The sequence below is a fragment of the Salvia splendens genome, chromosome 6, assembly GCF_004379255.2.
Source record: "Salvia splendens isolate huo1 chromosome 6, SspV2, whole genome shotgun sequence".
NCBI classification, from domain to species: Eukaryota; Viridiplantae; Streptophyta; class Magnoliopsida; order Lamiales; family Lamiaceae; genus Salvia; species Salvia splendens.
The window spans coordinates 19,265,491-19,277,451 of NC_056037.1; the positions used below are offsets into that span (position 1 = coordinate 19,265,491).

General features: G+C 38.9%; 1 protein-coding gene across 1 annotated transcript; it reads right to left on the reverse strand.

The window, feature by feature from the left end:
- Nucleotides 1–3,953: 3,953 nt before the first annotated feature.
- On the reverse strand, nucleotides 3,954–4,898 carry LOC121808933 (sporozoite surface protein 2-like). Its single transcript, XM_042209489.1, has one exon. It carries the CDS (start codon nucleotides 4,896–4,898, stop codon nucleotides 3,954–3,956), a length of 945 nt encoding a protein of 314 aa, XP_042065423.1.
- Between the last annotated feature and the right edge of the window lie 7,063 nt (nucleotides 4,899–11,961).

The following is an 11,961-nucleotide window of genomic DNA, read 5'->3' on the forward strand; positions in this document are numbered from 1 at the left end:
GCTAAGCAGGGATGGAGGCTACTGAATTCTGAAAATTCTCTTATATACCGCATTTACAAGGCTAGATATTTTCCAAATGGTGATTTTTTTATCTGCGAATTTGAGACACAACCCAAGTTTCACCTGGAGAGGTATTCATCACGTTACCGTTTTTTTGAAAGCGGAACTTAGATGGAGAGTTGGTAATGGTATAAAGATTCGAGTATGGTATGACCCTTGGCTACCAAGAGAGTATGATTTCAAGGTCGATCAAGCGAACAACTTTATCCCTTCCGAACTCCGCGTTGCCGACTTACTTGACCAGTCTCAAACACAATGGGATTTGGATAAAGTTTGTAATGTATTCAGCGAATGCGACATCCCTATCATTCTATCTATCCTTATCTCCTCGACCACCCCAGACAGATGTATTTGGCACTTCGATAAATGCGGCACTTACACAGTGAAGTCCGATTATTATGTTGCATCACATCTGAATAGAGTATCCGAACCACTCCACATTCCCCCAAAAGTCTGTGAATTCCTATGGCGTGTGTTATGCAATGTGTTACCAACAAAATGTCGCTAACAACAACACGGAATATCTATTGATAGTACTTGTGATTGCGGCGCCTCGGATGAAGATCTCAACCATGCCCTATTGACTTGTCATAAAGCAAGAGCCGTGTGGAAAAATTGGGGAAAATGTGAAACAACTTTATCACTTCCTTTTGTAGAATGTTATCAAACTATCATTGAGTTAAACAACAGACATTTGATGGATGAGTTTATTATGATTTCTTGGCGGATTTGGTGGGTGCGTAACCAGGTGGTACAGAGTGGAAATTGTGTTCCACTCGGAGTAATAGTTGACCAAGCTAAGGAAACACTTGTAGAATAGCAAACGACTCAAGGTGGAAAACGAACATGTCCTTCCGCAGACCCCACAGCTCCTCCCGAACCTCCACAATTCACCACTGGAACAGCCCCATCCAAAAGCTGGCAGTGTTACACGGATGCAGCCACATTCGCAGAGTCCAAGATGATCGGTACATGTTCTTTATTGCTATCGCATGATAGTTTATTTCTTCATGCGTTTTCATCTTGTCAGTATGGGATTTTTTCTCCCCGTGTATCTGAAGCGATAGCCATTCGTACTACGCTTCAATATGTTTCTCAACAGTGCCCCGGGCCATGTATCATTTATACAGATGCACAAGGAGTAGTCTTCTCCATTATGAACACATCACCCGATTGGTCAGAATACGGAGCCGTCATATCGGAATGTCAACAATTACTACTATAGAGACCTGACGTGGTAGTACCTTGGGTTCGTCGTTCAAACAATATATTAGCACATATTATAACTCCTAACTCTTTTATGTATCCTCCTTGTAGGTTTTGGTCTTTTATTCCGGATTGTATCGTTGAATACTTTTAATTAATCCACCGTTGTTCCTTAAAAAAAATATACTTCAAATATTTAAATATATGGAGAATATAACAACCATCATGGAAAGGCTCTGAAACGAACGTGCTTCTTGCTATAGACGATCACATGAGGTCAAACCCCAAAGATATAGACGATGGAGGGAGTAATATTCTCCCTCTATCGTCCACGGGAATTGACACCAATTTCTCTTTTCGTTTGTCCACAATTAATTGACACCTTTATATTTTATTACTTTTGGTAATGCACCTCACATTCCAATAACTTATCACACTCACATTTTATTACTCCCTTCGTCCCCAATATGTGTCCCATTTTTTCATTTGGTCCGTCCCATATGAAATGTCCCACTTCAGTTTTACCAATTTTAATGGTGAACTTCATATTCCATTAATTCATTCTCCCTCACATGTTATTATTAAACTAATATTTCATTCGTCCTTTAAAAATAGACCATATTTGTCATTCTAGGATGTCCCTTAAAAATAGACCAATTCTATTTAAGCAAAATAATTTCTCTCTATTCTCCACTAACAATACTGCAATTACTGTTACTTTCTATCTCTCTCTTACTTTACCAATTGTACATTAAAACTCGTGTCGTTTGAAATATTGTTTATAGTTTAGGGACGGAGAGAGTATTTAGAAGTAGGATCCACATTTTACTAACTTTTTCAACTCAATTTCTATGACATTTCTTAAAACACATGTCAGATTAAAGTGGGACACGTATTGGTGGATGATAGAGGGAAAAGATGAGACTATGACTCTGTATGTGTGTGTCAACTGGCCAGGAGGGTACCTAGACCTAGCTGTGTCATTGGGTCTGTGTCTATCTTCCCTATCAACAAAAAAATACCTCAACCCACTTCTACTGGCTAGTATAGTGGAGTAAGGGTCGAATCCCACAAAGATGGATGTAGGCGAGATACACTTGCGATGACATTCTGGGAGCGGTTGGTTAGCTACTACGCTTTTTTTTGGGGTTGAGTTTTACCTAGTCGAAAAATGAAATGGAACCTATACCCCTCCTGACCAGTAGGTCAGGGTGGGCTCTAAATGCTGCGTGATAAAAGAAATTAAAGTGCGTGTGTAAATTAGGGTACGAGTGTGCATGAGAGAAACTACTAGACGAAACTTACTAAAAATGGCTAGACAAAAGGTAAAGAGAATCAAAGGACATGCTGACAGACTGTCTCCTGGGTGTACAGAAAAGCTGAAAAAATGCAAGTACAATAGCAAAAAGCAACAAAAGCAACACAAGTGGTCTTATTCTTTGATTGTGACATTATCTTCTTCGCCAAGCTAAACAAACAAGATCTAACAAACTCCATTGATGAATGATCAAGCTTGAAAATTCGTAAATGCAATATTAAACTTGAAATCGAGAACGAAAGCTAAGAAAACTGAGATCTACGCAAACTGGTCAGTGGGACAAGGTGACAGAAGTATGCAGAAACGATTCCCATGCATTTTTGAGGAACTTAACCTGATTAAAACTTGTAAACACTCCAAGAAAACCTAGATCTAACTAAGCAAAGCAGATTCAAGCACTTAAACAACATAAATCAAAGTAAAACTACCAGATCTAGCTATTAGGCAGAAAGAAATAATAAGCAAGCTGAAATAAAAAATAAAACAACAACAAACTTCATTGCATTCAAGATTATCACCCAAAAGATGTTCCAACTAAGTAGCTACTGGAATCCAAGTCAAAGGCAAGCAAAAAAAACAATTACTAAAACTAAGAAATCTTTAAAACAAAGCAAGTAAAAGATTGTTTGGCTCATCGGAAAGTGAAACTGGAGGAATTTCTGGAACTACGGCGGCTGGAATGAATCAGGCATGATGCTCCTCACCGGCAGGTGGCCGGAATCTTCAAGTCAGGCTGTTGGATTTAGATGGAACTAAGAGCTAGTGGAACTATTCTCCTCAAAAGTGATGTAGTAGTGATGATAAGTCCTAAGTGAAGTGGTGTCAAAATTCCTCTTTTTTCTTTATGTTCAGCTCCTATTTATAGGGTGGCTTGCCCTAATTTCTAGGGTTTTCTCTTCATGTGGAATGACAATTTTGCCCTTCTTTAGATATGTGATTATTCCAAGCAAGTCCTTCCTTCTCGTGTCCAGTTCTGTAGCATCCATCCTGACCAGTTTGCTTATTTTCTGCTCATACTAACCAGTTTGCACACTTTTCGCAGCTTTTTCACTCGAATTCCTTCTGAACCGTTCCTCCTGATTTAGTACTTCAACCTGCACACTTTAGCAGCTATTTTGCAGATATTATCCAATAAAGCACCTTATACTGACCAGTAACCAAGGCCGAGAACGTGACTCATCAAACTGCTCACACTTAACACATACTTGTCCTCAAGTAAGAAGAAACAAGCTAAATAAAAATAATGAGTTGAGTTCGCAAGCCTGTTTACCTCCCCTCACCGACCTAAGACTCTAAAACTTAAAAGACTCTTCAACACATAGATGACTCACAGAAAACAAAAAACAAGAAAACGAACAAGAAAAAAAACTCATAAACACATTACACAAGCTATATTTTCAATCATTCCTCCCCCTTGGGTTGAATTGATCCGGCTGTAAACAAGCATCTCTCCCTTCATCTCTTCCACAGATCTTCCTGACTTGTTTTGGTGTAGGAAATGGTTTGGATTTTGTTGATGGTGGGGATTATACTGGGTGTTAGGGTATGGGTGGTAGGTATAGTTTGGCTGATTTTGATGAGAAGGGTACTGGCCGAATTGGTTAGAGTTGTGGGGTTGACTGTGATTGGGATTCAGGTGGTGTAGGTAGGGATTTTGCTGGTGATGGGAGTTATACTGGCCGTTGGGATGTGACTGGTAGATGGGATGGTTTTGATTGTAAGGGTAGTTTGGCTGATTTTGGTGTGAAGGGTACTGACTGAACTGGTTGGGGTGGTGATGCTGGTTAGGGTTAGGACATGGGTGATTTTGGCAATGTTGGGGTGAGTGGGATTGGTAATTCTTGTTTCCCATCTGATATTGTGGCACATAGGTGGTATTTTGATATGGATTTGGTGGGTGCGGATTATGCTGGTTTCTTCCTGACCAGTTCGGCTGTGAATCTTGGGCTGGGGGTCCATCGTATGCATTCTGAGGTGGGTTGGGCTGGTTAGAGTTTCTCTCTCCCCATCTAAAGTCCAGGTGTTCTCTCCAAGGCGTGTCCTCCTGCTTTTCAGAATTCCAGTTCCTATTTGAATTCCAAAGCCCAGTCGTATTTGGATAGTGATCCTCTTGGGCAGTTACCGTGGTGGCATTGACTGGAGGAACTTGTGGTTTACTCTTCTCAATTGCTGACAAAAGTGCCTTCTCGAGCTTATCAATCCGACTCTCTAATTGATCATTATTTCCTACTGCTGCAGCATTTGCCATACCTCTTCTGGACGGGAGAGTACGTGGATTGTCATAGGCTCTTTTCACGTAGAGAAGTCTTTCCATGATTCTCTTGGCCTCACTAACTCGTAGTTAGGAAAAACTTCCTCCACTTGATGAGTTCACTAAGTCCTTGCTCTCCGCATTCATCCTCTCATAGAAAATCGAGTAAATTTCTACTTCCAACATGTGGTGGTTTGGGCATGCGTCCAACAGACCCATGTATCTTGACCAGTACTGACTCAGAGTCTCATCATAACCTTGTGTAACTCCTCGGATTTTATCTCTTCGTGCACTTGTCCTGGCCGCTGGGAAGAACTGATCCAAGAACATCATCTTGAAGTCAGACTCTGATACAATTTGGTGGCAGCCTCTTGAACCAAGTATTCGCCTTCCCTTTAAGGGCAAAGGGAAGGGCCTTCAGTCTGTAGTCGCCTTCGCTTGACCCCGCTGGCCGCTTTAGAGCCTTGCAGATTTTGCAAAATTCATGCAAGAACTCGTATGGACTGTCACAACTCCTTCCCAAGAACACAGGCATGATGGCCATAATGTGGGGCTCCACGTAGATTGCTTATTGTCCTAGGGTCGTGACGATTGCTTGCAGTGGTTCGCCATCCAAGTGAGCGTACAACGAGCTTATCTCAGGATCATTTTCCTATCAGCCATGTTGGCTTTCTCCTCTTTAGTTGCAGATATTGATTCCGGTTCACTCTTGATGGCTGTGCCGCGATCCTCCTCACCGCTCGCATCCAAGTCAACAGGCAAGGCAGTGGTTAATTCTGAATGAGTGGTGACTGGATTTGCCCCTTCTTCCTTGGCCAATTGGACTCAGTTTCATTTAACTGCGGAACACAAAAAATAAAGAAAAGTTTATTTACAATATTCACACCAAAATTCTTAACAAAACTTCTCATAAACCAAGAAACAAAAGAAAACAAAAACAATTAACTATATGTACACCAAAGTATCATGCAACAGATGTATGCAAAAACGCCATCCATCCCCGACAACGGCGCCATTTGATAGAGGGAAAAGATGAGACTATGACTTTATGTGTGTGTGCCAACTGGCCAGGAGGGTACCTAGACCTAGCTGTGTCGTTGGGTCTGTGTCTATCTTCCCTATCAACAAAAAAATACCTCAACCCACTTCTACTGGCTAGTATAGTGGAGTAAGGGTCGAATCCCACATAGATGGATGTAGGCGAGATACACTTGCGATGACATTCTGGGAGCGGTTGGTTAGCTACCATGCTTTTTTTGGGGTTGAGTTTTACCTAGTCGGAAAATGAAATGGAACATATACCCCTCCTGACCAGTAGATCAGGGTGGGCTCTAAATGCTGCGTGATAAAAGAAATTAAAGTGCGTGTGTAAATTAGAGTACGAGTGTGCATGTGAGAAACTACTAGACGAAACTTACTAAAAATGACTAGACAAAAGGTGAAGAGAATCAAAGGACATGCTGACAGACTGTCTCCTGGGTGTGCAGAAAAGCTGAAAAAATGCAAGTACAAAAGCAAAAAGAAACAAAAGCAACACAAGTGGTTCTATTCTTTGATTGTGACATTATCTTCTTCACCAAGCTAAACAAACAAGATCTAACAAACTCCATTGATGAATGATCAAGCTTGAAAATTCGTAAATGCAATATTAAACTTGAAATCGAGAACGAAAGCTAAGAAAACTGAGATCTACGCAAACTGGTCAGTGGGACAAGGTGACAGAAGTAAGCAGAAACGATTCCCATGCATTTTTGAGGAACTTAACCTGATTAAAACTTGTAAACACTCTAAGAAAACCTAGATCTAACTAAGCAAAGCAGATTCAAGCACTTAAACAACATAAATCAACGTAAAACTACCAGATCTAGCTACTTGGCAGAAAGAAATAATAAGCAAGCTGAAACACAAATTAAAACCACAATAAACTTCATTGCATTCAAGATTATCACCTAAAAGATGTTCCAACTAAGTAGCTACTGGAATCCATGTCAAAGGCAAGCAAAAAAAACAAGTACTAAAACTAAGAAATCTGAAAAACAAAGCAAGTAAAAGATTGTTTGGTTCATCGGAAACTGAAACTGGAGGAATTTCTGGAACTACGGCTGCTGGAATGAATCAGGCATGATGCTCCTCGCCGGCAGGTGGCCGGAATCTTCAAGTCAGGCTGCTGGATTTAGATGAAACTAAGAGCTAGTGGAGCTATTCTCCTCAAAAGTGATGTAGTAGTGATGATAAGTCCTAAGTGAAGTGGTGTCAAAATTTCCCCCTTTTCTTTATGTTCAGCTCCTATTTATAGGATGGCTTGCCCTAATTTCTAGGGCTTTCTCTTCATGTGGAATGACTATTTTGCCCTTCTTTAGATAGGTGATTATTCCAAGCAAGTCCTTCCTTCTCGTTTCCAGTTCTGTAGCATCCAACCTGACCAGTTTGCTTATTTTCTGCTCATACTAACCAGTTTGCACACTTTTCGCAGCTTTTTCACTCGAATTCCTTCTGAACCTTTCCTCCTGATTTAGTACTTCAACCTGCACACTTTAGCAGCTATTTTGCAGATATTATCCAATAAAGCACCTTATACTGACCAGTAACCAAGGCCGAGAAAGAGACTCATCGTGGACATGGAGCACAAAACTAATACTCCCTCCGTCCTAGCTAAAATGACACTTTTTGTTTGTCCTAAATAAGATGACACATTTCTATTTTTGTTAACTTTCTCTCCCAGTTTAGTACTTACAACCACGATTTCTCTCTCCAATTAAAATATCCAACTTTTTTTTTCTCTCAATTTAATACTTACGTCCACCATTTCTCTCTCCATTTAAATACATTAACCAACAACTCCTAAAATCCAATGCCGACCAAGAAATGTGTCATCTTAGTCTAGATGGAGAGAATATATAATAGTAGAACACATATTCCTCTAACTTTTTCAGTTTACTTTCCACTATATTCATAAAACCCAAACTGGGTAAAACTGGCACAGTTGATCGTGGAAGATGACCCCTTCTTTGGGCGGCACGAGAAATTATGATAGTGGAAGATGACCCCTTCCAATTTTTATGATTATAAATTAAACTAAACACACATTATTTGTACTCCTCCGTCCCAAGGAAGATGACCCCTTCCTTGGGCAGCACGGGAATTTATGCAATTTTATTTTGTGTGTGAACTGTGAAGTGGAGAGAGTAAAGTAAGAGGGAGGGAATAAATTAGAGAGAAATGTATTTACATTTTTAGTGATGGGTCATCTTGGTTGGGACAAAATTATAAGGAAAGTGTGGCATCTTCAATGGGACGGAGGGAGTAATATGCTCCCTTTGGCCTTTAAAAATAGACTACATTTCTCATTTTGGGATGTCCCTTAAAATAGACCAATTCTATTTAAGGAAACTTTTTTTCTCTAATGAGGTGAGTCTCATTCTACACTAATAATACTCAGATCACTTTTTCATTCCATCTCTTTTTTACTTTACCAATGTGCATTAAAACATGTACCGTTTCACATGTTGTCTATTTTTTAGGGATGGGAAGGAGTATAATTTTTTGTCCTTTTAGTACTCCTTCCATCCCAAGGAAGATGACTCATTTCTTGGGCGACACGAGATTTTATACAATTTTATTGGGTGTGTTAGGTGGAGAGAATAAAGTAAGAGAGAAGAAATAAAGTAGAGATAAATAAATATCCATTTTTAATAATGAGTCATCTTGGATGGGATAGACAAGAAAGGAAAGTGGGTCATCTTCGGTTGGATGGAGGGAATACAAATATATAAACTATTGATAGCAAGAAAACAATTCTTTATACTCCTTCCGTACCATAAAAATATGGGCATATGATATAACACGAGAATTAAGACAAAATTGTTAAAGTAAGAGAGATGGGGAGAAGAGTAGTTAAAATAGTGTTAGTGGATAGTGAGACCCATATTATTATTAGTATTTTGATGGTGGTATATGTTGTAAATAACTTGATGTATAGGGGTAATAAATTGGGATAACTTTCATTTATATGCTCATATTTTTGTGGGGTGAATGGAAATGGATAATGCACTTATTTTTATGGGACAGAGGGAATAAGAATTTTTAAAAGGTTCAAGGCATTATTACTAGGATCGTGAATAAATTGAGCAATTCAGATCTTTGTTCGATAAAAGATCATTGAGATCGAAGTATTCTGTAAATAAAGTTATGGCTCAGCCCGATATAAATAAACCAATCTCAAGCACGATTCAACTCGATTTAATTACCCGGCACTTTAATAGGTAGATAACTTATCAATCTTGGAATGACGGTCGATCAATGTTTAACTAATTTTAAGTGTATAACTAGAGAACAAATCTCAGCCACACATCTTAATACTCAAAATTAATCCTATGGCTTAGCTATTTTTACATGTTTTAAATAAAAAGTAATTAACAAGAGCATTTTTGGAAACCATATTCTATGGGAGATTCACGCTTCATCTAGGTTTGCTCACACAAAATCAAAATACTTACATTTCGGTAACAACCTCCTCCGCTCCGCCACCGATAAACCTCCATGCTCGCGCCCTCACCTTCTCCTGCTTCTCTTCCACCTCCTACAATTTTATCTCCATCTACGCCATCACCATCGTCTTGCGCCACAACAAGAGAATCCTCTTCTTCCTCGACGGAGTCCATCGCCGCAACAAGACTTATGCAGATTTGCTACAATCTCCATCGCTCACGCTCATGTTCAACAATCTCATCTTGCAAAAATCTTCATCTCAAGAGCTGATTTCCTCATCTTAATTGTCAATTTCACAAACCACTATATCACTTTTCATCGCAAAAGCTGATTTCTCCATCGTCAATTGTTAATTTCACAATCTGCTATATCAATTTTCATCGCAAGAGCTGATTTCTCCATCGCTAATAGTCGATTTCATGATATGTTAATTCAGTATTTCATCGCAAGAGTTGATTTTTCAATCTCATGAATTTATTAGATGATCGAAGATTGTGCACTATAATACAAAATTGGTTCACTCGTAAAAATGCATATGAAGCATATGTTGATGTTAGTATATAATGAATTATGTTCTGAATGCTTAAACATGTAATCACAATATACTACACTATTAAGACAATACACTTCACTCTAAAGGTAGTATACTTCACTATAAAACCTATACAATATTGTACACACAATATACTTCACTATATAGATAATACAATTCACTGTAAATATAATATACTTCACTATAAACACAATATAAACCTTCTACTACAATTTCAATTTCTCTATGAATTTCGACGGTAGAAGTTGCTCTGCCTCCTTCATCCACTGATTATAGTGGAAGTATTTTACCTTTACATGAGAATCAAGTTATAGTTATAGTGAAGTATATCGAGGATATAATGAACTATATTGAGCATATAGTGAAGTATATTATGTGTGTCATATAGTGTACTATTTTTTAATTCAGTGAAGTATATTGTCTATTCAGTGAAGTATATTGAGCATATAGTGAAGTATGTTCTGCATGTCTTATAGTGTATTATTTTTCCATTTTAGTGAAGTATTATGCATATAGTGAAGTATATTCTGAATGCCTTGTAGTGTATCATTTTTTCATTTCAGTGAAGTATATTGAGCATATAGTGATGTATATTGTGCATATAGTGATGTATATTATGCATATAGTGAAGTATGTTCTGCATGCCTTATAGTGTACTGTTTTCCCATTTTAGTGAAGTATATATTGAGCATATAGTGATGTATATTGTGCATATAGTGAAGTATATTCTGCATATCTGAAACGGTTTGTGGTGGCTCAGGGCGCTTAGGTGTCGTTCAAGCACGGATATATCCTACTGGTCAGGATAGAGATCCTTACTAAGCCTAGACCCTGGTTTCAAAAATTCCTCAACCCACTCCTACTGATCAGTATAGTGGTGGTAAGGGTCGAATCCCACAGAGATGGTGCGTTAAAACTGTTGTGGTGATATTCTGGATGGTTTGGTTAGCTACCACGCTCGGGTTGAGTCTCTACCTAGGCAAGAACTTAAAGGTAATTTCCTACTGACTAGAATGGGAAAGAAGTGTAGAGGTGCAGCTGTGTACGTGGAAATGGGAGACATTTTTGTAACAGAAAATATTTGGAAGGTACGGGATTCTATTTTGGGCTAGACAGAATATTCAGAGGGTAGTGATAGTCATGGTGACTAGGCCGACAGATCTGCAGGTTATAACTAAAAAGTAAAGGACAAAAAGCAAAAAACATCTAAAAAGCAAGTGGTCCCCAACATTAGACTTGGACATCATCTTCTTCAACAACACAAACTAAAATCAGAAAATAATTCCAGATTCAACACAGAAACACAGTTTATCAATTCGTGAACACAAATCCACAAATAAGAACACCAAATCTGAAATCAAAACACAGAAACTGCAACTCCGCGTACTGGTCAACAGGAAACGAAACGCACTAAAACTAAACTTCACATGCAGCGATTCACTCACGATCGAACAGTTCCACGTTTAACTAAGGAAATTGCCACAGAAACAAGGAAAGAAAAGATTCAGCACTTAAAACACTAAAGAACCTTAGATCTAAGCTAACTAGGCGGAATAGGAAGGAAAATAAATCAACACAATAACCGAAACGGAAATCAACTTCATAGCATAAACACGTTCAGATCTTCAACAAGTACTTCAAAAGCAGAAAATATCCAAAAGCAAGCAAAGATCCAACGTAAGGAAAGCAAGTAAATTAAACTACGAAAGCGAATAAAAGTGTTTTGCCACTCCGGGCGATGAAATCTCTAAGCTACGGTCTTGCTGGCTGGAACGGACGATTTGGAACTCCGGGAACATCTAGATCTTTAAGTGACCATGGCAGTGGCGAGGAACGAGATTCTGGACTGGGCTGAAAGACTAAACTCCGAGAGAACTCTCCTAAAAGTGATGATGATGAACGATCTTCTTTTTTTTCTCTCCAAGTGGCTTCCTTTTATAGGGAGGCTTACCCTTGATTTTTAGGGTAAGACCTTGCGGTGAAATGACTTCTTTGCCCTTAATTGTGATTGAGCAGTCCCAGCTATCCTCCTTCTCCAACTCGAGCCATTTTTGCATGTATACTGGTCAGTACGTAATCGTCCTG

What these genes read in the sequence shown, in the direction of transcription:
- LOC121808933 (XM_042209489.1), bottom strand. Translation starts at nt 4,898, where the DNA reads ATGGAAAGACTTCTCTACGTGAAAAGAGCCTATGACAATCCACGTACT.